General features: G+C 39.9%; 1 protein-coding gene across 1 annotated transcript in view; it reads left to right on the top strand.

Moving 5' to 3' along the window:
* The window catches only part of ANO10 (anoctamin 10), a 59,735-nt gene that overhangs the window by 28,861 nt on the left and 3,396 nt on the right, over positions 1–27,478 (top strand). Inside the window, exons 8-10 of the mRNA XM_007445703.1 lie at positions 1,712–1,894; positions 13,132–13,323; positions 27,411–27,478. The exon at positions 27,411–27,478 is cut by the window's right edge and continues 61 nt beyond it. Of these exons, the coding sequence (XP_007445765.1) occupies positions 1,712–1,894; positions 13,132–13,323; positions 27,411–27,478 (443 nt within the window). The remainder of the gene's footprint in view (positions 1–1,711; positions 1,895–13,131; positions 13,324–27,410) is intronic.

Here is a 27,478-nt window from a genome sequence, read left to right as displayed (position 1 = left end):
TTTAGAAACCAGCAGATCCTATGCACTGCTGTATCGTTTCTGAAATGTTTAAGAAAGGTGACATATTTTGTTGTGTTACCATTTCTGGATCACATGATAATAGTGAATAATAAATTAAATTATTGCTTTCTAATTTCTCTTTTTTATACTCGAGCCAACTACCAGTAAGGGCTCTTCCTTCCTGGTTTTAATGTACGGTGATTGTTAGTGAGCAGAATCTCAAAGCCTAGGCTTCTTAGTCTTTATATGAGAGCTTGGGATCATTTTTCAAGGAATTTAAAAATTTGTATAACAGAGAAAGTTAAAAGATTTTGTAGTTACGGTTCTAAGAGCTTGCATAAAAGTAAAATTAAATATTGTGTTCTTAGTATTTAAAAAATTATTTTTGAAAATACTACATGTGAAATCGATAGGTTAGATGTACATACCTTTTCCAATCCCACCATTATTGTATTAGTGAGGTATGACTCCTCATTTCTTATACTTTAGAGAGTCTCCTTTATTTAACAGGGGACAGGGCGATGGGGGAAGTCTCCTTAAAACATAGAATTTTAATATCAGCTAAGGTGGTTTGTGATGAAAACACTGATACCTATCTGGGGAAAGTGGAAATTGCCACAGTACCTCTGGAAACTACTTGGGCAACTTTGCCAAGAACGTTAATCTATCCCTAGTAAATCATCAGAGGTGAGGCGAAGATTCATGTACGTAGGTAAGGGGCAGCATTTATAATAGTCAGGGTTGGGAATAATACTTACATTCAACAACAGTGCATGAGCTAAGTAAAAAAGAATTATTCATGACATCGGAAAGTGCTCACAATATAGTAAGTGAGAAAAGAAATCTACAAAGTTGTTTATATATAGGATGATTCTACTTTTATTTTTACATATGATTATAAAGAAATACTTAGGGGACTTGCCTGGTGGTGCAGTGGTCAGGAATCCGCCTGCCAGTGCAGGGGACACGGGTTCGATCCCCGGTCCGGGAGGATCCCACATGCCGCGGAGCAGCTAAGCCTGTGCACCACAACAACTGAGCCTGTGCTTCAGAGCCCGCGAGCCACAACTACTGAAGCCCGCGTGCCTAGAGCCCGTGCTCCGCAGCAAGAGAAGCCACTGCAGCCAGAAGCCCGTGCACTGCAACGAAGAGTAGCCCCCCACTCGCCTGAACTAGAGAAAGCCTGCGCACAGCAACAAAGACCCAGTGCAGCCAAAAACTAATTAATTAATTAAAAAAAATATTTAGAATGATAGTAGTGGTTCTGACATGGCTGTGGAATTAAGGGTGACTGTTTTTCTATCTTTTAAGTTTTTCTACAGTGAGGGAGGATATATTAATTTTATAATAATAAGTTGTGGCTAAACTTTTTTCAAAGTTGATGACATCATTTAGACTCACATGTTGCAGCCAGGATGAGATAATATAAAGCACAATTTCAAGTTAATTTGTTCTCCTACCGACTCATAACCAGTTTTTTATTATAATCTTATTTGTATGATAATCTTTTTGTATTTTAGTCTGTCTTTCTTGTGAAAAAACAATAAATTAGAAACATCATTCTAACCTAGCTTTTCCAATACTAGTTTTTATAACATAATAGTATACTATTTGTTGAAGATTCTTTTTTTTTTTTTAACTGCATAATTATACACATACTTTGGTTTTGTTAAGCCACATTGCCAAATATCATTTATGTGCTTCTCTTTAGAGCTTGGCTACTCTCCTGATTACCTCCCAGATCTTTAACCAAATTGTAGAATCTCTTCTTCCTTACTGGCTCCAAAAGAAGCAGCATGTGAAGGTAAAGAAGAAGGTGCAGGCTTTAAAGGCAGACATCGATGCTACATTATATGAACAGGTCATTCTGGAAAAGGAAATGGGAACTTACTTGGTAAGTTTGAATATTGCTGAATTAAACATTGATTGAAAGTGAATAACAGTCATGTCCAGACTGTATACAACAAATAAGTAACCACTCATTGTCTCAGCTGTGACTATTTTGTAAGTGCTTTCCAGCCAGTTTCCTTACCATGAACTACTTTAAAGTTAAAAAGATGGAACTGTGTATCACAATGCTGCTATCTTGAACCGGAAGTTATGCCTAACATCCAGAGGATGAGTCCAGTGAATTTCGAGACTGCTCTGCTGAGGGTGGTGGGAATGTTTCATAGATGGCAGAGCAAGGGAGAGGTGAGATGGCTGTGGAGCCATTGTTTGCTCTGGACACTTTAAACTCAAAGAAAAAATTGAAGCCCATCGTTAAAAATGGAACGCCAATCTGAAGATTCATTTATAATATAGTTTAAATTACTTAGTGCTGTAGTAAATATAAAATAGTTCTTTTAAGACAGAGAATTTCTGAATTATTTTTAGGAACTCCAAGTAGGTCATTGGAGGTTCTTAAACCTAAACATGTATTCAGCAAATGTTTACTGAGCTCTGACTACATTCAGTATATCTCTTTTGAGGGGGTCAGGTGTTGGGGTCATGTTGGCTTTAGGTCATTGTTTCTTATATCCTGCCCCTTCCTTCTGGGTGTGATATTCTTCTTAGTGAAATAGATCCTTTAGTGAGGGTCCATTATTGTGAACTTTCATAGTCTTGGTTTTCATCACGAATGAATGAGTCTCCTGATTACTGAATTTCTTGGCTGACTTTCATCGTTTTTCTTGTATGCCTAAGAATTTTAGTTTGTATGTTTATCTTGAGCAGGAGTTTATTCTCTCTCTCTCCCTGCTCGCTTCTCTGTCTTAATTTTGCAGTCCCCCCTGCCCCACCCCCTAGTCCAGAACCAGGAGTTTGTAGCCCAGAGCTCGCATCCCATCTTGTGGTGATGGTGGAGATTCTGCAGAACCAGCAGGTAGCATGCTGTTGACCCAAGCTGTAGTTCCAGGGCAGCAGCTGTGGCTTTTTTCAGGCCCCTTCAAGGGTAGGGGCCACTGTTCTCACCCATGGTTTTGCTCAAACAACCTGCTTCCAGATACACGCTAGAGGAGTGGTGTGCCTTTGGTTCCCCTGCTTGAAGGATTCAGATCCTGGCCAATGTGCCCAGCCTGTGGACGGAAGCCTGGCCAGCCTTCTGATTACTATCTTGCACTTTGTTCCATTTCTCGCTTGGGCGGCTGATTTTTTTGCTTTTGAGTGATGATATTCTTTTGACTAAAATAAACATATATGTACTAGCATTTTCTATTATTGCTGTGTTTGGGGGAGAAGGTGATTCAGCGTATAAACTTACAGCATATCTTGACCAGGAGCACTGTTTATACATGAAGTGTCAGAGAAACACACACGCAGGCAGTTAAGAGTTAAAGAAAATAGCACTTGGGCACAACGTGCAGCCGCCTTGCCTGTGTTGGTCGAGTGCTGGCTTACTGTGGGTTACAGGTCAGTCTAATTCACATAGTGTCAGAAGCCTTTCCTCGCTTGTTCTGGGGGCTAGTATTTTGGGCCATATTTATTTTTTCCCTTCATTTTCTCACAGAAACTAAACCACCATTCTTTCCCCTGAGTTCTTTATTCCATCCCCTCTCTCATTGCCCCAGGCCCACCCGGAGCTCCCGGGTTTCCCGACTCCCCCTTCTCCCCTTCCTGTTGCAAAGCAAGCAAACCTCTCAAGTCCTCTGCTGTTTTTGTCCTGTCTCTTTCCTGCCCCTGCCAATGTCTTGAAATAATTCTTCTCCATATTGTCATCTCTACAACCCTCTTCTCTACCCGCTCTCAGCTCTTCTTTTTCTCTGCATCGTTTGGGCAGACAGCATCGTCCCCTAAAGTGACCAGAGCCAAGCTCGCAGTCTTCTCCAGACCAGTTCTTCCCCCTTTCCTCAGGCTCAGCGAATGGTACAGAGTAATACAGACAATATGCCCTTCTCAAAGCTGTTTTAATTCATCTAAGAACTGTATGGTGACAAGGTGACAAAATCTTACATCTTACCTTTTTGATATTTCATGATATCCAATAATACGTTTATAAAGGAAGGTAAGGCAGGCACTGCTTTTCTCACGTTAATAATAGGCAGTTGAAGCTCTGTGTTATTTTTTTAAATTTATTAATTTTATTTATTTATATTTGGCTGGGTTGGGACTTCATTGCTGTGCACGGGCTTTCTCTAGTTGCGGCGAGCGGGGCCTACCGTTCGTTGTGGTGCGCGGGCTTCGCATTGCGGTGGCTTCTCTTGTTGTGGAGCACGGGCTCTAGGTGTGTGGGCTCAGCAGTTGTGGCTCGCGGGCTCTAGAGTGCAGGCTCAGTAGTTGTGGTGCACAGGCTTAGTCGCTCCACGGCATGTGGGATCTTCCCGGACCAGGGCTCAAACCCGTGTCCCCTGCGTTGGCAGGCGTGTTCTTAACCACTGCGCCACCAGGGAAGTCCGAAGCTCTGTGTTATTAATCACCTGGTGACTAAATCAGAAACAAGATTCAAGACTTTGCTTTTCTCTTCAGAGTCTATTATTCAGCACGGGCTCTCTGATATGAAGTTAAGGAAATAGTGTATTAATTTCTCTCGCAGGCCCTGGGTCTGTGTGTGAATGCTGGGGTTAACAGTGAGCGCCTCTCCTTAGTAACTTAACTTGCTTGCGGGGCCCCGCGTTATCTGACTGTTTTTCCCTCCTCACCTCCTACAAGTTCCTCCTTTACTCTCTTCGTGGAAATGACATCAGGTATTTTCTATTTCAACTCTCCCCATATATTTGGAAAGGGGGAGATGCTTTGGGGGCACATTTGTTCTAGATCATTGTTTGCTATGCACTCATCCTTCCCTCCGGGTATATTTTTCTCCTCACTGAAGCCAATGAGCTTAAAATTGTATTTTCTGTAATCTCATCCTGAGTGCTATATATGAATCTAAAACAATGTTGCCAAGCTTTGGGGAAAAGCAGTTTGAGACTTAAAAAACTTGATTCTAAAAAGTCATACTTGCTTACTTACTGTAGAAAACTTGGAAAACATAGGACAGAGTATAAAGAAAAAGGCATTCTCCATAATGTCTCCACCTGGGGTGATCCACTGGGGTCTCCCGACCCTGTTTCTCCAGCCACAGGGCCAGGGCTGTATAGCCCCTCTGATCTCACTGTGCACTGCTGTTCCGTTCCTGGGAAAAGTTCACGTGCAACTGCATAGCTGCGTGAGGCTGAATTTTCATGATCAGTATTCCAACTAGAGCAGCATGTTGCCACACAGCAAATGAGCTGCCCTCTAGCGAGCTAGACATTGACGAGGTTTGCCAAAAACGTAACTGAGCGCCACTCTCCGCACTAGACATTTTTTGTTTTGGAAAACATAACGATTTTTCAAACAATATTTTATTAATGTTAATATGCTTTTTATTATTGAAATGAATCAATGAGAAATATTTTTTAAGTTCTGAGTTTTAATTTCTAACACAGTAAATAACACTAGGTATAATAACTCCCATGAACAAAAAGTCTTCAGTGCCCTCAGTGATTTTAAAGAGTTTAGGGGTTTGGAGACCTGAAAGTTTGCAGATCTAGAATAATTCCCACTCGTTTTTGTTTTTCAGAGCATTAGCTTTTGTGAAGTGGATTTGTCCCATTTGTTACTCCCTAAGATTCAAGTTCAGCAGTTTTGGAGGTATACCTCCATTGTACCCCATCAGGAGGCATTGATGGCAGGTTGACCCTTGTGTGGGCCTGCCTTGTTAGATCACGTGATTGACTGGGTGACAGTTTGCAAAGGTTCTTTTTCACTTTGTGTTGAATAGGTTATCTGTGGTAGATTCTTTGAGACTATCCTATTCCCTATAAATGGTAGCTCTTTAAAAATAGTTTCTAATCGTTTGTTGCTGGCATATAGGAATGCTGTTGGTTTTTGTATTTTTTATCCAGAAACTCTGCTGAATTCTCCTATTTTTTTGGATTTTATTAGGTTTTCTATGTAGACAGTTATTTGACCTACAAATGAATAATGGCTAGGGATTTCCCTGGTGGTCCAGTGGTTAAGACTCTGTGCTTCCACTGCAGGGGGCGTGGATTCAGTCCCTGGTCGGAGAACTAAGATCTTGCGTGCTACATGGTGTGGCCAAAAAAGGCTATTTTTTTTTTTTTTTTTTTCTCACTGTTGTGGCCTCTCCTGTTGTGGAGCACAGGCTCCGGACGCGCAGGCTCAGCGGCCATGGCTCACGGGCCCAGCTGCTCTGCAGCATGTGGGATCTTCCCGGACCGGGGCACGAACCCGTGTCCCCTGCATCGGCAGGTGGACTCTCAACCACTGAGCCACCAGGGAAGCCCCCAAAAAGGCTATTTTTTAATTTTAATTTTAATTTTATTGAAGTATAGTTGATCTATAATGTTGTGTTAATCTCTGCTGTATAGCAAAGTGATTCAGTTATATATATATATATATATTCTTTTTCATATTCTTTTCCATTATGGTTTATCATAGGGTATTGAATATGGTTCCCTGTGCCACACAGTAGGACCTTGTTTATCCATCCTATATGTAATAGTTTGTGTCTGCTAATCCCAAACTCTCAGTCCTTCCCTTCCCCACCCACCTCACTAATGGCCATTTTGTTTCTTCCTGCAGTCCTTATACTTTTTATTATTTATTTATTTGGCTCACAAATATGTTCAGTACAATTTGGACAGAAGTAGTTATGACAGGAATCTTTATCTTGTTCCTGATTTTTTTTTTTTCTAACCGTTGAGTATTATGTTTGTTCTGTGTTTTTGGTAGGTAACTTTTTATCAGTTTAAGAATGTTTTTTTTCTCTTCCTTATTTGGGAAGAGTTTTTATTGTGGATGACGTTGAATTTTATCAAAAATTATTATTTTTTGCTTCTGTTGCGATCATCATGTTATCTCCTTTAATTGATATTTTCATTTATATTTGTAAGTTTCCTAATGGAACACCATGTTTGCATTTAAATGATTAACTTCACTTGTTCAGTATTTTTTAATCTACATTGTTATGTTGAATATGCTAATATTTTGTTTAGGGTTTGTGCCATTTGCTAGTAATTTTCCTTTCTCAGTCACTGGGATAGGGTCCCTGTGTTATTTATTGTGCAAAACTCTGTTGCTAATGCAGAGCCTGGCATTCAGCGGGTGCTCAGTGTAATGTTGCATAAAGAACAGTTTTAGGAAAAGAGCAGCCCAGCCCCTGCTGTCTGTGTGCTGCTTGTTGCCCTCATCCTGTACTTTATCCTCCTCACATACTCAGCATGCGGAACTCTGAGACGTGATATTCCTCCAGGGATGGTGCGAGGGGCCAGTGGGATGTATCCCCTGGATCCTGAAACTTTGTGTTCATACATTCTTAGAATCATCTTAGTAAGTTGGTGTTTTCTAACTTGCAGCTATTGGGGTAGATTGTCTTGTTTAATGTGTTTTTTAGTATGTGATTGTTTACTTTGTGAAAATTGCATTTTTTTTCCTTCTTGCTGTTGGATTATGTCCCTGGTTTGCTGAATTGACTGACCCCAAAGTGCTCAGAAGTGTGAAAGTACTGATAGAATTACCATGAATCCTGCACTCCGAATCCGCTTGTGAGATGGGAACACAGAATGGGGGGGAGGGGCTCCCTGGGTGCTGGATGCTAAAAAGGCCAGGAAGACCTTTGCGTGGCTTCTGGAGGCTGCACCTGGTACATCTGAGAGAAACTGTCTATACATCTCTGCAGAGGCTAACCCTTTTATTTTACGAGCTGAAACAACACAATTTTGAAAGCTGAGTATAGGCTATCAGGATTTCTTAAGATCGAATTGGGGTAAAAATGGCTTGATTGCTAAGAGTTTCACTGTTGATTTCTTCACTCTTCAGAGAAGTAAATCGATGCTGTATTGCTGGGCATATTTAAAGCCACATCCGTATGCTGCAGCACACATAAGCGCATTCTTTCTGGAGCCAGATGCAACCAAAGAGTTGTTTAGAAACTGCTCACCACTGAACCCCCAGCTGAGTGTCAACCTGCCAGCTCCCAAAGCACATGTGTTTGGCATTGCTCTTTGGCAAGCCTTGCAAACAGCCAGTGAAACTCACTCAAAATCCCTGGGTTCATACTTTATCCAAATATCCAGAGCATCTGGAAGAAGCACTTCCTGCCATCCCCAGTACTCTGTAATTATGTTTGAGTGTTTTCTATTTTAGTAAAATATAAAATAAAAAAAGAAACCAACTAGAAGTAGAATCTGACTTATACTAAAGCTCTCAGCTACTGAGCCTAATATGCATATCTCGGTGAAAGACTGACTCTGAGATGCAGTAATGATAATTATAATTATTAATTTAAAATATTCGTGTTTCATGTTGCTTTAAAATATTATGATGAATAGTTTTCTTAAACTGAAACTGTTGTTGCATGTGCACTGGATGATCATGAGAGTGCCTGAGGATGCTGGAAGTGGGTGCCTGTGGCTCCCTCACCCAATCACTGCACCACATAAAGTGCTGCCCAGCCCCTCTTGGATCAGGATGTGAGCAGCAGGCCGTTGGGTCCAGTCAGGGAGTTACTCAGGTGACAAATCAGAGTCACCAATGACCAGGCATCCCATTTCAGTGCAGGCGCCTTTTTCCAGTTATTAAAGATCACGAAATAACTCACCTCTTACCGTTTATATCTCTTACCTACAAATCAAGGGTATGTAATGACTTTTGCTCCTTTCTTCCTTTGGACTAAACCTTTTAAAGCATATCAGAAAGGTTTTTAAATATAGTTTCAGAGGGATTTCGTCATGCTTTCCTGGTTTCCCTCTTTTCTTCTGTGGACTCCTTTTTTTTTTTGCCTCTTTGATGTGTCTGCTACTTCCACTAGGGTGATTCTGGGGAGCTTCCTTGTTACTAACAGCTTTTTTTTTTTAACTTCTTTAAAAAGTTGAGGTAATAATTCACATACCATAAAATTAACCATTTAAAAATGTACAATTTAGAGGTTTTTAGTAAATTCACAAGGTGGTACAATCATCACCACTATCTAATTCCAGAACATTTTCATCATCGACCCCCAAACCCCCCATACCCATTAGCAGTAACATCTTCCCCTAGTCTGGCAATCACTAATCTACATTCTGTGGAGTTATCTATTCTCTGCATTTCATATAAATGAAATCATGTAATAGGTGGCCTTTTGTGTCTGGCTTCATTCACTAAGCATAATGCTTTTAACGTTTATTCACACTGTACCATGTGCCAGTACCCCATTCCTTTTCTTGTGGTTGAATAATATTCCATTGTATGGATATACTACGTATTGTTTATCCACTAATCAGCTGGTAGACATTTGGATTGTTTCCACTTTTTGGCTATTATGAATAATGCTATTGTGAACATTTTTGTACAAGCTTTTGTATGAACACATGTTGCCATATGCTAGGTCGTATGTTAACTCAACGTTTAACTTTAAGGAACTGCCAGACTATTTTCAAAAGTAGTGGTAATTCTATATTCCAACCAGCCACAAGTGGGGTCCCATTTTTTCCCACAGCCTCACTTTTTTTTTTTTTTTTTAAATGATAGCTATCCTAGTAGGTGTAAAGTAGTGTTTCATTGTGGGTTTACTTTGGATTTTCCTAATGCCTAAATATATTGATCATCTTTTCATGTGATTTTTGGCCATTTGTATCTCTTCTTTGGGGAAATATATATTCACATTCTTTGCCCATTTTTAAATTGGGTCATCTGCCCTTTTGTTATTGAGTTGCAAGAGTTCTTCATATGTTCTGAATATAAATTTCTTATCAGATATATGATTTGCAAATATTTCTTCCTGTTCTGTTGTTTATCTTTTTACTTTCTTGATGGTGTCCTTTGATCCACAAAAGTTTTAAATTTTGGTGAAGTCCAATTTCTCTCTTTTTTGTAACTTGTGCCTTTGGTGTCATGTCTGAGAAACCATTGCTTAATCCAAGGTCAGGAAGATTTACTACTCTATGATTTGTTGAGTGCTTTTATCATGAAAGGGTGTTGTACTTTGTTCTTCCTGTGTCTGTTGAGATGATTAAATATATTTATACATGCATACATGTATACCAATAAAACTGTTAATGTGGTGTATCACATTGACTGATACTTATATGTTGAACCAATCTTACAATCCTGGGGTAAATCCCACTTGATCACAGTGTAAAATCCTTTTACTCTGCTGCTGGATCCACCTTGCTAGTATTTTGTTGAGGATTTTTATATCTTTATTCAGGGGTGTTGGTCTGTATTTTTCTTATGAAGTCTTTGTCTGGTTTTGCTATTGAGGTTGTACTGGCTTCACAGAATGAGTTGGGAAGCGTTTCTTCCTCTTGTTCTTTTTGGAAGACTTTGAAGAAATTAGTATTAATTCTTCTTCTAGTGTTTGAGAGAATTCACAAGTGAGCTGTCTGGGCCTGGGTTTTTCTTTGTGCAAAGTTTTTGATTGCTAACTCAATCTTTTTACTTGTTTTAGGTCTGTTTAGATGTTCTGTTTCTTCTCGAGTCACTTTTGATAGTTTGTGTCATTCTGAGAATTTACCCATTTCATCAAGGTTATTTAATGTTATTTTTGGCATATAATTGTTGTCATGTCCCAGGTCTCGAGTGAGTCCCTGGGGCAGGCTGCCAAGTAAGGGTCCTTGGCTTCACCCAGGAAAGAATTCAAGAGGGAGCCATAGTAAACTGAAAGCAGGTTTATTTAGAGAGATATACACTCCATAGACAAGAGTGTAGGCTGTCTCAGAAGGCAAGAGCAGCCCTGAGTTGTAGTGATGGTTAGTTTTCATGGGCTGGGAAGTTTCATAGGCTAATGAGTGGGAGGAATGTTGTAGCTATCTTGGAGAAGCAGCAGGGATTTCCAGGAGTTGGGGCACTGCCCACTTTTTGGCCTTTTATGGGCGGCCTTGGAACTGCCATGGCACCTGTGGGCGTGTTGTTTAGCATATGCTAATGCATTACAGTGAGTGTATAATGAGGCTCAAGGTCTACGGAAGTTGACTCTTCCACCATCTTGGACCTAGTAGGTTCTAACCAGTTTTTGTCGTATCCTGCTCTTAATGGTTGTATCAGTCTTTTAATGGTTTCACGCTGCCCCTTCCTTTCTGCCTCAAATTGTTCATAACTCTTCTTACTTATAATTCTTCCCCTTCCCCTTACTGACCCTAGAGGTCAATAGTAATGTCCCTTCTTTTGTTCCTGGTTTTAGTAATTTGAGTCTTTCTTTGTTTCTTGCACAGTTTAGGTAATGGTTTGTCATTTTTCGTTGATCTCAGTCATTTCAAAAAACCTGAATTCTGGTTTTATTGCTCTTCTTTGTTTTTCTATTCTCTATTTTATTTATTTCACTCTAATCTTTATTATTTATTTCCTTCTGCTTGCTTTAGGTTTGGACTATTCTTCTTTTTCCGGTTTCTTAAGATGAAAATTTCAGTTTTTTTAAGATCTTTCTTCTTTTTTAACAAAGGCATTTACAGCCATAAATTTCCCTGTGAGCACTGCTTTCACCGTATCTTATTAAGTTTTGGTATGTTTCATTCACCTCAAAGTATTTACTAATTTTTCTTGTGATTTCTTCTTTAAGTCATTGGGTTTTTTTAGGAGTGTGTTGCTCAATTTTCACATAGTATGTGAATTTCCGAAATTTCCTTCTGTTACTGATTTCCAGTTTTATTCCATTGTGGTCAGAGAAGATACTGTGTATGATTTTTAAGCCTTTTAAATTTGTTGAGAAGTGTTTTATGGCCTAACATATTATCTATCCTGGAAAATGTTCCATGTACACTTGAGAAGAATGAGTATTCTGCTATTGGATTGAGTGTTTTATACATGTCTGTTAGGTCTTTGTTATTGTGTTAGGGCATGCCTTCAGTACTAAGCCAGGAAGTTTAAAATTCTGCCCTAGCATTCACTTTCTGCTTGTGCAGAGCTTCAGGGTCAGTCAGAGGTGAGATCTTAGACCTTTCTCAGATCTTCCCTAAGCTTATGTGTGATCCTTTGTATGTGCCTCATCTTCTCAATTCCCAGTAAAATGTGGGAGCTTTGCAAACCCCCTGTGGATATCTCATTCTTCAGCCTTTTCTTTGGGGCTCCCTGGCTAGTCTGTTGTTTGCCCCAGCTGCTACCCTTTACCTCAAGCAGACTGATGTTAAAGCATTCAATTAACATCCCTGGGGGAGGAGCCTTTAGCGCTGGGACGACTCTGTGCGGTTAAATAGAGACAAGCCTTTTGAGTGGGGTCTTCTAGAGCCAGGTCAGATAATGATTTCCCTTTGGGAATGAGGCTTTCAAAGATCTGTGTCCCCACTCTCCTCCCTCTGGCACAGGAATGCATGCTGTTATTTTTCGAGGCTGCTACAGAACTGGGGAGCAGGATATGAAACTAGAGTAAGTTAAAATGCCACAGGGTTGAGCTGTTACTCTTGACTAAATGCTGCCCCGAATGCTGCAAGCCTTTTGTTAATTTCCAGAGTACCGAAAAACTTGCTTTTGACAAATTTTGTCATTTGTTGTTGTTGTTTGCTTTTATGGAGGTATAAACTTCTGGAGGTTCTTACTCTGCCAGTTGCGCTGGCATCACCACCATCGGTTTTTTTTTTTTTTTTTATGCGGTACGCGGGCCTCTCAATGTTGTGGCCTTTCCCGTTGCGGAGCACAGGCTCCGGACGCGCAGGCTCAGCAGCCATGGCTCACACGGGCCCAGCTGCTCCGCGGCATGTGGGATCTTCCCGGACCGGGGCACGAACCCGCGTCCCCTGCATCGGCAGGCGGACTCTCAACCACTGCGTCACCAGGGAAGCCCCACCATCAGTTTTTTAATGGAGGGTCGGGCTGAGACGCTGGGGTACCCATGATGTGAAGGGACCATCTTGTAAGATTTCTAATAATGATCCCGGATCATTTCTTTTTACTTGGTCAAGAGCAAACTTCTTTAGCTTTGCTGTTATTTACCTTAGGGGAAAAAATGTAATAATCCAGTGATTCGACATGATATGAGCAGCTAAATCATTTTTTTATTCTTCATTTCAGGGACTTTAATATAAAATTGTCATTGAATTTAAGTAAATTCTGTTGTTGAGAAGGAATTGGGAGATCCTCTGAGTTGTTTTTTTTTTTTTTTGGTTAGATTCTCATGCCTTGAATAGTATTGCAAAAGACTGTTCTTATTAAGTGATATTAAAACAATGCCTGCTTTCTTCTTTTTTACATTTTCAGGGCACCTTTGATGATTACTTGGAGTTATTCCTGCAGTTTGGTTATGTGAGCCTTTTCTCCTGTGTTTACCCACTGGCAGCTGCCTTCGCTGTGCTAAATAATCTCACTGAAGTTAATTCAGATGCCTTAAAAATGTGCAGGGTCTTCAAACGCCCATTCTCAGAACCTTCAGCCAGTATTGGTGTATGGCAGGTAATTATTTGATAAAAAATTATTTCTTTAAAAACAGAATGAGGTATTGTGATTAAAAAAAAAAAGCTCTATGGAGAGATTTGGGAAAACTGGATTTTATCCTTGCCATGCCACAAACTAGCTGTGTAACTTCAGGTGGTCATTAACTTTCTCTGGGCCATGCTTTTCTTGTTTTTAAAGTGGGGGGCGGGGATGAGCTACAGTCTCCACGACTCCTTTTAGATGTGAAACTTTGACAGTTTTCTTGGAGAGTAGTCAGCTGGGCCTCACCCACTGGTACTAATGAGGCCCTCCCCACTGCAGTGTTAGTGGAAATCACTGACACTGGACTTCTGCTGGGGAGCCTGGACTTCCACTTCCACTCCTACCTGGCAGTAATGAGATTCCCTTTCAGATCCCTGCTAGGGTGGTCTCAGAGAAAGCCCAGTGGAAAGTCAAGACTTTTATTACCATCCAAGAGGCCACATGAGTGCACAAAGGAGGGACTTGTACCCCTCCATCAAAGGAGGTATTAGTGGTAGTCTAGTGGGAAGCCAGAACTCTGGCCCCTTTCCAACAATAATGACCCCACTCCCCACCTTGGGTGTCAGTGGTGTCCAGGTGGAGAACCTGGACTTCTGCCTCTACCTGCTAGTGACAAGATACTGTCCCCTGCTGGAGTGATATCAGAGGAACCAACTAAAACAAAAGGTTACACAAAATCTGGAGTCTTATAACACCTAAAGTATCAAGGTTTTTATTAAAAAAATCACTCATTATACCAAGAACCAGAATGATACCAAACTGAATGAAAAAAATGGCAATCAGCAGATGCCACCACCAAGATGACACACACATGTTGGAAATACTAGACAAAGATTTTAAAGCAGTCACGATAAAAATGCTTCAACAAGCAATTACAAACACACCTAAGACAGATGAAAAAATAGAATTAGAACGTCTCAGCAAAGAAATAGCCACAAAGGAGAATCAAATGGACATTTTAGAAGTTGAAAATATAATAAACCAAAAGCTCAGTGAATGGGTGCAATAGCAGAATGGAGGGGATAGACGAAAGAAGCAGGAACTGGAAAATAGAAAAATAGAAATTACCTGATCTGAACAACAGAGAGAAAATAGACTGAAGAAGTAAATATAGCCTCAGAGACTTGTGTGACTATAACAACAACAACAAAATCTAACATTGCTGTTATTGGAGTCCAAGAAGGAAAGGAGAAAGAAGGAAGGGCTGAAAAGGCACTTGAAGTAATAATGGCCAAAACTTTTCAGACTTGGCAAGAGACCTAAAACTATAGGTTCAAGAAGCCAAGTGAACCCCAAACAAAGAAGTTCATGCCAAAACACATCATAATTAAACATCTGAAAACTAAAGACAAGGAAAAATATTCTTGAAAGCACTAAGAGAGAAATGACATCTTACCTGTAGGGGAAAAACAATTAGAATGACAGCCAGTTTCTCATCAGAAATCATGAAGGCCAGAAGAAAGTGGCACAATATTTTCCAAGGCTAAAAAATACTGTCAATACAGAATCCTATATTCAGAGAAAATATCCTTTGGGAAGGAAGGGGAAATCAAGACACTCTCAAACGAAGGAAAAGTAAGAGAATTTTTTGCTAGCAGACCTATCCTAAAAGAATGACTAAAAGTTCTGTAAACTGAGGAAATGATAAAGGGACAATGTCAGGAAGCAAAAACATGGTAAACAAAAACACAAGTAAAAACAATATATTTTCCTTTTACTCCTGAGTCTTTAGAGTTCTGTTTGACAGTTGAAACCAAAAAATTCAACACTATTTAATGGTTCTAAGTATATGTAGAAAAAATATTAGGACAATTGTATTATAAATGGGGAGTGATAAAGGAAGGTAAGATTTCTGTATTTTACTCAAACTAAATGATACAAGTAGACTGAATGTATACATATATATATACACACATATAAAATATAGTATATATATTTGTGTGTGTATGTCTATATATAGAACAACCTCTAAAAAGCTATATTGTTTAAAAGATACACTCAAAAACATAGTTAAATCAAAATGTAGTACAAAAAAATGTTGAGGTAACCTACAGTAAGACAAGAAGAAGAAAACAGAGAAATGAAAACACAGAAAGCGAAGAAATGGCAGACTTAAGTTGATATTTTGATTAACTGTAAAGGGTCTAAAGACATGAGTTAAAGACAAAGATTGACATAATGGATTAAAATGCGTAACTCAACTATATGCCATCTACAAGAAACCCAATTTAAACATGATTAAGCAGGTTGAAAGTAAAAGGATAGAAAAAATACATATGGAAAAATTAAGTGTAAGGAAGCAGGAGTGGCTATATTAATATCATATAGAGTAGACTTCTGAGCAAAGAAAATTACCAGAAAGGAACATTCTTTGATGATAAAAGGGTCAAATTATCAAGACGATGTAGAAATCTTAATATATGTTCAGCAAGCAACAAGGTTGTAAAATATGTGAACTAAAAGCATAGAACTAAAAGGAGAAATAATAAATCCACAATTACAGTTAGAGACTTCAACATCCCTTTCTCAACAATTGACAGAACACCGGATAAAAAATCATCAAGGTTATTGACGAACTCAACAACACCATCAAATTATGAATCTAATCCATATTATAGAACATTCTACTCAACAGTAGAATATACTGTAACCTTCAACTTGATAAGGAGCATCTATTTACAAAAACTTAAAGCTAACGTCATACTTATTAGTGAAAGATTGAATGCTTTCTTTCTAAGATTAAGAACAATGCAAGAATGTCCACTGTCACTACTTTTACTGAATATAGTACTAGAAATTCTAACTAGCATAGTAAGGCCAATGATATCTCCAATTTACCCACTAGCTGACCACAGGTACATGAGCAAGCCCAGTCAAGGTCAGCTAGACCAGAAAAATTGCATAGGTGAGCACAGCCTAAATTGTCTACCTGCAGAATCATGAGCTAAGCAAATGGTTGTTGGTTTAAGCCAGAGAGTTTGGGATGGTTTGTTACACAGCAATAGCTAACTAATGTAGGAAGACTCAGTATTCTAAATATATCAGTTCTCCATTAATTTACAAATTAATTAATCTACAAATGAGCTTATAAATGTAGCACTATCCTAATGGAAGTTTTTCTTTTAACTAGGTAAACTTATTGTCAAGTTCACAGGGAAAAATAAATGAAATAGAACAGCAAGAAAACTCTAAAGAATAAGGGCAGGGACACTCCTTCCTACATATTAAAACTTGTTATATAACCTCAGTTGTTAAAGTAGTGTAGTGCGGGTGCATCATTAGACAGTCAAACCAATGGAGCAGGATTAAAAGTCCAGAAATTCAGTATATGATATAGGTGAAACGTCAGTTCAGTGGAGAAAATCATTGACCGTCCACCAATAGTTTTGGGATAATTAAGTCTCCAAAGTGTGTGTGTCAAGGGATAGTTTGCTCTTCAGAAGTTAAGAGGAAAAACGGCAAGACACAGAATGGGAGAAAATGTTGACAATACATTTGTCTGCCAAAGAATTTGTATTCAGATTATATGAAGGACTCACCAACTCAATAATAATACAATTAAATGAAAACATGGACGAAATATTTGAAGAAATGCTTCACTAAAGAATATATACAAGTGGCCAATGAGCTCATGAAAATATTTAGAATTAGCTACCAGGGAAATGCACATGAAAACCACAATGCAATAGCCCTGTATACCTGTTTTAAAATTAAGAGTGATGATGTCAAGTGTTGGCAATAAGGTATAGTAACTGGAACGCTCATACATTGCTGATAAGGATGTACTATAATGGTCACTTTGCAAAACTAGATTGCAGTTTGTAAAAAAAGTTCAACATACAGCTACCATGCCACCCAGCACTTCTACTCTTAGAAATCCAGGGGAAATGAAAGAATATGTCCATACAAAGACTGCACAGGAATGTCCATAGTAACTTTGTTCACAGTAGTCCAGAACTGGAAACAACCCAACTTGCTGTCAGTAGGTAAATGGGTAAAAAAAATAATTATGGTATATTCATAAAATGGAGCAGTACTCGGCAGTAAAAAAGGAATAAATTACTGATAACATACAATGTTAAAATCTGTATGCTGCTAAACCAAGATGTTGGACGAGTAGGAGGACTTGGGGTTCATCTCTTTTCACAAATACATCTACAGATGGAACAATTCTCACAGAACACTGGCTGAACACTTGCAGAAGACCTTGGACACTGGAAAGGACCACGTAACTGGGTAGGACAAAAGAAAGAAGGGAAAAAGAAGAGGAGGGGAAGCAGGATGGGATCTGCACACTTGGGGAGGAGCTGAAGCAGAGGAGAGATTCCTATATCTGGAGAAGCCCCCTCACCGACGAGGAAATCAGTTGGGACAGATGGGGAGCATCTGAGGCTGTCAGAGGAGCATGAAACGGCTGGTCTGTGGCAGATAGGACAGAGTAAGACCTACACAGATTGTCTGTGCCACAGCCCTGTGCATCCCAGACTGGGACGTGAGTCCACCAGTGCACACGGGGGCTGAGAGCTGGAACGTGGGGATTGGAGAACAAGCCCAGGGGGAGGACTGATGTTGGCTGTGAGGAGATAGCCAGAGGGGATGGGAGACAGGTAATCCACAACTGGGAATGCTTGTGGAGGAAACCCAGACTGCCATAGAAGCAAGGCGCCACTGTTGAGTGACGTGCAGGGGGTGGAACCACCATTGCAGCCTCTCTCTCCCCATGCGCCGACCCCCTGCCCCGCCAAGTGCTAGGAAAAGTCCCCACCAGAGCTGACCTTCTCATGCCTGCTGCCGGGTGCTAGGAAAAGACCCCACCAGGGCTGACCTTCTTGAACCAGCTGCCAGGCTCTAGGAAAGGCTCCCACTAGGGCCAGATCTCTCGCGCCCATGGCTGCCAGCTTTCCTATACACCTGTCGCTGGCAGGGCCCCTGCGAACCAGGCAGCTGTGCCACCTCCACGTCCTGTCCTCACCGGGGCAGACTCGAGTGCTCGAGGGCAGCCTCGGGAGCAGACTCCTGTGGATGGCCCACGTGCAGAGGTGGGGCTAAAACCACAAATGAGCCCCAGGGGCGGGGCGACTAAGGAAGAGGAACAAAAACCATTCCATGCAGCTGCACAAAACACAGATTGAATCCCTGCAATCGGCTTGGTAAACCCTGCATCTGTGGAATATCTGAATGGATGAGTGTTCCCAAAACTGAAATCAGTCTAGCTCTAGCTGCTGTGGACTTTGGCGGCTAGTACACGCGGGAGTTGGGCCAGATCAGAGTCTGAGCTGCCCCCACAGTGCCCACAGAGGGACCAGAGACTTACCTAGGGGTTTTGGAGGGCCTCCTGGGGAGGTGAAGGTTGGCTGTGACTCATGGTGGGGAGGACACTGACAGCTGAGACCCCAGGAAAATATAATTATTACTGTTTTTTTATGTTTTGTTTTGTTCTGTTCTTCTGTTTTTTAATTTGTTTTTTTTACTATTTATTTAGTGTAAATTTTTTTTAGTATATTTTTATTTCTTTTATATTTCTATTTCTGCGTTACTTTTTTGCTGTTCTGTTTTTTCCTTGTTTTTTTTCTTTGTTCTATTTGTTCTTATCCTTTTTATAATTTTTTTTCTCATTTTTGTGTTCTGTTTTCTTTGCTTTTTCCTTAAGTTTGCATTCTGCTTTTTTGGTTTTTATTTTTTGTTTTTGTTAGTTTTGTTTTTAATTGTTTGATTTTGTTTTGGGATTCATTTGTTTATCTGGTTGTTCTCTTGTTTTTTGTTTTCTCTGTTTTTGTTTTTGTTATTTTGTATGTGTATGTGTTCGGCTTTTTGTTTTTGTTTGGTTTTGCTTTTACCATTTGGGGTTTTGTTTGTTCATTTGTTTGTTTGTTTTTAATTGTTTCTGTTTCTGTTTGCTTGTTTTTGTCTTTGCCATTTGTCTTGGGTATTGTTTGTCTGTTTGCTTTCATTTGTTTTCTTCCCGCCCTTTTTCTTCTTTTCTTTTTCTTTTTTCCGAGCTGTGTGGCTTGTGGGGTACCGGGCCTTGGTTCCCAGGCCGGGGGTCAGACCTGAGTCTCCGACATGGGAGAGCAGAGTCTAGCTCGCTGGAACAGCAGAGAATTTCTGGCCCCAGGGAGTATTAATCGGTGACAGGATTGAAGACCTCTCCTGGAGGTCCCCATCTCAACTCCAAGACCTGGCTCCAGTCAACTGCCTGCCGGCTCCAGTGCTGAACACCGCATGCCAAACAACAAGGGAGACAGGAATACAAACCCACCCATTAGCAGATAGACTGCCTAAAGTTGTACTAAGCCTACAGACACCCCAAAACACACCACCTGACGTGACCCTGCCCATCAGAGGGAAAAGGTCCAGCGCTACCCACCAGAACAGAGGCACCAGTCCCTCCCACCAGGAAGCCTACACAAGTCAGTGGACCAACCTCACTCACTGGGGGCAGCCTGCAGAAAGAAGACCTCAAATACAGTAACATAGACAAAATGAGAAGACAGAGAAATATGTTGCAGAGGAAGGAGCAAGGTAAAACCCCACAAGCCCAAATAAATGAAGAGGAAATAGGCAATCTACCCGAAAAAGAATTCAGAGTAATGATAGTAAAGATGATCCAAAATCTCAGAAATAGAATGGAGAAAATACAAGAAACGTTTAACAAGGACCTAGGAAAACTAAAGAACAAACAAACAGTGATGAACAACACAATAAGTGAAATTAAAAATATACTAGAAGGAATCAATAGCAGAATAACTGAGGCAGAAGAACGGATAAGTGAGCTGGAAGATAGAATGGTGGCAGTAACTGCCACAGAGCAGAATAAAGAACAAAGAATGGAGAGAATGGAGGACAGTCTCAGAGACCTCTGGGACAATGTTAAATGCACCAACATTTGAATTACAGGGGTCGCAGAAGAAGAAGCGAAAGAGAAAGGGTCTGAGAAAATATTTGAAGAGATTATAGTTGAAAAATTCTCTAACATGGAAAGGAAAGAGTCAAGTCTAGGAAGCACAGAGAGTCCCATACAGGATAAACCCTAGGAGAAACACACCAAGATGCATATTAATCAAACGAACAAAAATTAAATTCAAAGAAAAAATATTAAAAGCAGCAAGGGAAAAGCAACAAATAACATACAAGGAAGTCCCCATAAGGTTATCAGCTAATCTTTCAGCAGAAACTCTGTAGGCTAGAAGGGAGTGGCAGGATATATTTAAAGTGATGAAAGGGAAAAACTACAACCAAGATTACTCTACCCAGCAAGGCTCTGATTCAGATTTAATGGAGAAATAAAATACTTTATAGATAAGCAAAAGCTAAGAGAATTCAGCACCACCAGACCAGCTTTGCAGCAAATGCTAGAACTTTTCTAGGCAGGAAACACAAGAGGAGGAAAAAACCTACAATAACAAACCCAAAACAATTAAGAAAATGGTAATAGGAACATACATAGCAATAATGACTTTAAATGTAAATGGATTAAATGCTCCAATCAAAACACAGACTGGGGACTTTCCTGGTGGTCCAGTGGTTAAAGAATCCACCTTACAATGCAGGGGATGCGGGTTTGATCCCTGGTCAGGGAACTAAGATCCCACATGCCGCGGGGAAACTCAGCCCGTGTTCCACACCTACTGAGCTCGCGTGCCACAACTACTGAGCTCACGCACCTCAGCTAGAGCCTGCGTGCCACAAAATACAGAGCCCATGCTCTCTGGAACCTGCGTGCCACAACTAGAGAAGAGAAAACCTGCACGCTACAACTGGAGAGAAGCCTGTGCACCACAACAAAGAGCCCACACACCACAACGAAAGATCCCGAATGCCTCAGCAAAGATCCTGCATTCCGCAACCAAGACCTGATATAGCCAAACATAAATTAAAAAAAAACGACTGGCTGAATGGATACAAAAACAAGACCCATATGTATATTGTCTACAAGAGACCCACTTTAGACCTAGAGACACATACAGACTGAAAGTGAGGGGATGGGAAAAGATACTCCATTGCAAGTGGAAATCAAAAGAAAGCTGGAGTAGTGATACTCACATCAGACAAAATAAACTTCAAAATAAAGACAGTCATAAGAGACAAGGAAGGACACTACATAATGATCAAGGGATCGATCCAAGAGGAAAATATAGCAGTTGTAAATATTTATGTACCCAACATAGGAGCACTTCAATACATAAGGCAAATGCTACCAGCCGTAAAAAGAGAAATTGACAGTAACACAATTATACTGGGGGACTTTAACACTCCACATACACCAATGGATAGATCCTCCAGACAGAAAATTAATAAGGAAACACAAGCCTTCAGTGACACATTAGACCAGATAGACTTTTATGATATTCATAGCACATTCCACCTGAAAGCAGCAGAATACACTTTCTTCTCAACTGCACATGGAACACTCTCCAGGATAGATCACATCTAGGGTCACAAATCAAGCCTCGGTAAAGTTAAGAAAATTGAAATCATATCAAGCATCTTTTCCCACCACAACACTGAGATTAGAAATCAATTACAGGAAAAAAAACTCATAAAAAACAGAAACACATGGGGGCTAAACAGTGCACTACTAAATAACCAGGAGATCACTGAGGAAATCAAAAAATACGTAGAAACAAATGACAGTGAAAATACAATGACCCAATGCAGCAAAAGCAGTTCTAAGAGAGATTTTTATAGTAATAGAATTCTACCTCAAGAAGCAAGAAAAATCTCAAATAAACAACCTAACCTTACACCTAAAGCAACTGGAGGAAGAAGAAGAAACAAAACCCAAAGTTAGGTGAAGGAACGAAATCATAAACATCAGAGCAGAAATAAATGAAATAGAAACAAAGAAAACAATAGCAAAGATCAGTAAAACTAAAAGCTTGTTTTTTGAGAAGATAAACAAAATTGATAAACCTTTAGCCAGACTCATCAAGAAAAAGAGGGAGAGGACTCAACATAAATAAAATTAGAAATGAAGAAGAAGTTACAACTGACACCGCAGGAATACAAAGGATCATAAGAGACTACTACAAGCAACTATATGCCAATAAAATGGACAACCTGGAGGAAATGGACAAATTCTTAGAAAGGTGTACAACCTTCCAAGACTGAACCAGGAAGAAATAGAAAACATGAACATACCAGTCACAAGTAATGAAATTGAAACTGTGTTTGAAAATCTTTCAACAAACCAAAGTCCAGGACATGATGCCTTCACAGGTGAACTCTAACAAACATTTAGAGAAGAGCTAACACCTATCCTTCTCAAACTCTTCAAAAAACTGCAGAGAGGAACACTCCCAAATTCATTCTACAACGCCACCATCACCCTGGTACCAAAACCAGACAAAGATATCACAAAAAAAGAAAATTACAAGCCAATATCACTGATGAACATAGATGCAAAAATCCTCAACGAAACACTAGCAAACAAAATCCAGCAACACATTAGAAGGATCATACACCAGGATCAAGTGGGATTTATCCCAGGGATGCAAGGATTCTTCAATATAAGCAAATCAGTCAATGTGATACGCCATATTAACAAATTAAAGAATAAAAACCATGTGATCGTCTCAATAGATGCAGAAAAAGCTTTTGACAAAATTCAACACCCATTTATGTAAGAACTCTCCAGAAAGTGGGCATAGAGGCAGCTTACCTCAACATAATAAAGTCCATATATGACAAACCCCCAGCAAACATTATTCTCAATGGTGACAAACTAAACGAATTTCCTCTAAAATCAGGAGTAAGACAAGGGTGCCCACTCTTGCCATTATTATTCAACATAGTTGTGGAAGTCCCAGCCACGGCAATCAGAGAAGAAAAAGAAAAGGAATCCAAATTGGCAAAGAAGAAGTAAAACTGTCACTGTTTGCAGATGACATGATACTATACATAGAAAATCCTAAAGTTGCCGCCAGAAAACTACTAGGGCTAATCAATGAATTTAGTAGAGTCGCAGGGTACAAAATTAATACACAGAAATCTCTTGCATTCCTATAAACTAACAATGAAAGATCAGAAAGAGAAATAAGGAAACAATCCCATTTACCATTTCAAGAAAAAGAATAAAATACCTAGGAATAAACCTACCTAAGGAGGCAAAAGAACTGTATGCAGAAAGCTGTAAGATACTGATGAGAGAAATCAAAGATGGCACAAGCAGATGGAGGGATATACCATGTTCTTGGATTGGAAGAATCAATATTGTGAAAATGTACTACCCAAAGCAATCTACAGATTCAATGCAATCCCTATCAAACTACCAATGGCATTTTTCACAGGACGAGAACAAAAAATTTTACAATTTGTATGGAAACACAAAAGACCTCAAATAGCAAAAGCAATCTTGAGAAAGAAAAATGGAGCTGGAGGAATCACCCTACCTGACTTCAGACTATACTACAGGGCTACAGTAATCAAGACAGTATGGTACTGGCACAAAAACAGAAATATAGATTAATGGAACAGGATAGAAAGCCCATAGATAAATCCACGCACACCGTGGTCACCTTATCTATGACAAAGGAGGCCAGAATATACAATGGAGCAAAGGCAGCCTCTTCAATAAATGGTGCTGGGAAAACTGGACAGCTGCATGTGAAAGAATGAAATTAGAACACCCCCTAACACCATACACAAAAATAAACTCAAAATGGATTCAAGACCTAAATGTGAGGCCAGACACTATAAAACTCAGAATGGGAGAAAATATTTGTAAACGAAGCAACTGATGAAAGATTAATCTCCAAAATATACAGACAGCTCATGCAGCTCAATATCAAAAAAACAACCCAATCAAAAAATGGGTGGAGTGCTTCCCTGGTGGCGCAGTGGTTGAGAGTCCGCCTGCCGATGCAGGGGACACGGGTTCGTGCCCCGGTCTGGGAAGATCCCACATGCCGCGGAGCGGCTGGGCCCGTGAGCCATGGCCGCTGAGCCTGCACGTCCGGAGCCTGTGCTCCGCAACGGGAGAGGCCACAGCGGTGAGAGGCCCGCGTACCACAAAAAAAAAAAAAAAAAAAAAAGGGTGGAAGACCTAAATAGACATTTATCCAAAGAAGGCAGATGGATGCAGATGGCCAATAGACAGATGCAGATGACCAATAAACACATGAAAAGATGCTCAACATCACTAATTATTAGAAAATGCAAATCACAAGTACGATGAGATATCACCTCACGCCGATCAGAATGGCCATTATCACAAAGTCTACAAACAATAAATGCTGGAGAGGGTGTGGAGAAAAGGGAACCCTTTTACTGGTGGTGGGAATGTAAATTGATACGGCCTCTGTGGAGAACAGTTTGGAGATTCCTTAAAAAGTAAAAATAGAACTACCATGTGATCCAGCAGTCCCACTACTGGGCATATACCCAGAGAAAACCGTAACTGAAAAAGACAGATGCACCCCAATGTTCATTGCAACACCATTTACAATAGCCAGGGCATGGAAACAACCTAGATGTCTATTGATAGAGGAATGGATAAAGAAGTTGTGGTACATATATACAATGGAATATTACTCAGCCATAAAAAGGAATGAAATTGGGTCATTTGTAGAGACGTGGATGAACCTAGAGACTGTCATATAGAGTGAAGTTAAGTCAGAAAGAGAAAAACAAATATCATACATTAACGCATATGTGTGGAATGTGGAAACATTGGTATAGATGATCTTATTTACAAAGCAGAAATGGAGACACAGACATAGAGGCCAAACGTATGGATATCAAGGGGGGAAGGGGTGGGTGTGGGATGAATTGGGAGATTGGGATTAACGTAATACACTACTGATACTATGTATAAAGTGAATAACTAATGAGAACCTACTATATAGCACACGGAACTCTACTTGGTGCTTGTGGTGACCTCAGTGGGAAGGAAATCCAAAAAAGAGGGGATATGTGTATCCATATAGCTGATTCACTTTGCTGTACAGCAGAAATGAACACAACATTGGAAAGCAACTATACTCCAATAAAAATATTATTAAAAAATCAGTATGCCAAGTGAAAGAAGCAGACATAAAAGCATGTATATTGTATAATTCTAATTGTGTAGAATTCTGGAAAGTCAAACTAATATATAGTGACAAACAAACAGATCAGTGTTTGCTTGGGGCCAGGTATGAAGTGAGGGGTGGTTTGCTTGGGGCCAGGAATCTTTTGGCGAAAATGGAAATATCCTATTTGTGATGGTGGTTTCACTGGTAGATACACTTATCAAAAGTTAATGAAGTGTATACCATAAATGACTACAATTTATTTTATGTAAATTGTAACTCAGTATAGATGATATTTAAAAACCCAAAAGCTTAGTTAGAAATGTATTAAAAATGCAGGAAGCCAGACACTGTCATGTGCTGCCAATGGGAAAGTGAACTGGTCAACCCTGGGGAGTTCAGCTTGGTCTTATCTATCAAAATTATGAACACAGTGGCACCTTTGACTAACTAGTCCACTTTCAGGAACTTATCCCACTTCCACACTTCTTAAATGATGTGTTTGCAAGTTTACTAATTGTAGCATTGTTTGTAATAGCAAGCAATAAGGAAATGGTTAAATAAACCTTGGTACATTTGACACAATGAAATACTTAAGCAGTTGTGACTTAAGTCTTTCGTTGTGACTTAAGAACGAGGGAGATCTTTGAGTACTGACACAATATCCTCCAAGACATTTTAAGTGACAAAAGCAAGGGGCTTGACAATGTGTATTATGCTGAGAAGAGGGTAAGAAAGTATATGTTCAGGTTTGCTTATATTTATTTGCATACAGTGTCTGGAAAGATACATAAGAAATTAATAATAGTGATTATCTTATGGGGAGAACAGGAGGTGATGAGGGGGAGAAAGGGGACAAGGAGACTCTTCCCTATACACTGATAACATTTTCGTTTTGAACTAATTTATAATAAATCAATAAATAGAAATTTAAAGCTATTTTAAGACAAAGTCCTGAGCAGATTTGTTGTAAAGAAAACTGTGGAAAAATAAGAAGATTACACAAAGGATTTCTAAAATATTATAAGATGGTAGATATTCTTCCTGGGACAAGATTTTATTAAGTTTGAATCCAATCGTGTTTTGTTTTGCTTCTATATTTCTAATAGTTAATTGTATTTCTTAGAATTAGACATTGTTATTAAGTAGTGATCACCAAGTGCTGTACATAAAAAGAAAGAAAGAGGGAAAGAAAAGAAAGAACAATGGTCACAGTGTTTCCATAGTCCATACTCAGTAATACACACCAGTTTCCTTCATGGGACCCTGGCTCAATCTACTTAGTAGCTCTCAGTGGGGCCTGGCATCTGTATTTTTCTGAAGTTCTACAGGTGATTTGTTAAATGCCACTAGGAGGGGATCAGTATCACTGGTGCCTTGGGTATGGCTGAACTAGATGTGGTATGTGGTCTGTCAAAGTAGAAGGACACTTTCACGAAATGAATTCTATTTGAAATCATACCTAACTGTTTTTTTTTTTTTTTTTTCCTTGCGTTATGCGGGCCTCTCACTGTTGTGGCCTCTCCCATTTGCGGAGCACAGGCTCCGGACGCGCAGGCTCAGTGGCCATGGCTCACGGGCCCAGCCGCTCCGCGGCATGTGGGATCTTCCCGAAACGGGGCACGAACCCGCGTCTCCTGCATCGGCAGGCGGACTCTCAAGCACTGCGCCACCAGGGAAGCCCCCTAACTGTTTTTGAGTGTGAAACATTCTCTCTGGCGGCCCTAGTTTAGATCCCCTTTAGCTATGCATAGAGTCAAGTAACTTTAATAGTGTATTTTTCTTGGATGTGTTCCGCATTCAGGTCCCTGGCCACCTCCATTTGGGAAGATAGGACATACTGTTTGGGATATTCAACCCAAAAGTAACTGAAATACCTCTAACAGTATGGCTTTTTTGAGCTAACGAAAATCATGGCATTATAGAGAAAAAGTTGTACATGTCCTTGGAATGTTTAGAACTAAGGAAAGACTTTAGATAATACGAAAAAGGATGAGGAAATATGGAAGCAGTCCTTATGGTCTTTGATTTTACATTTGTTTTTTCTTTCAGTTGGCTTTTGAAACGATGAGTGTCATATCTGTGGTCACTAACTGTGCTCTGATTGGAATGTCACCACA

Source organism: Lipotes vexillifer, unplaced genomic scaffold (assembly GCF_000442215.2).
Source record: "Lipotes vexillifer unplaced genomic scaffold, Lipotes_vexillifer_v1.1 scaffold1136, whole genome shotgun sequence".
NCBI lineage: Eukaryota > Metazoa > Chordata > Mammalia > Artiodactyla > Lipotidae > Lipotes > Lipotes vexillifer.
The sequence above is the reverse complement of the archived record's forward strand: the minus strand, read 5'-3'. Positions and strand labels throughout refer to the sequence as shown.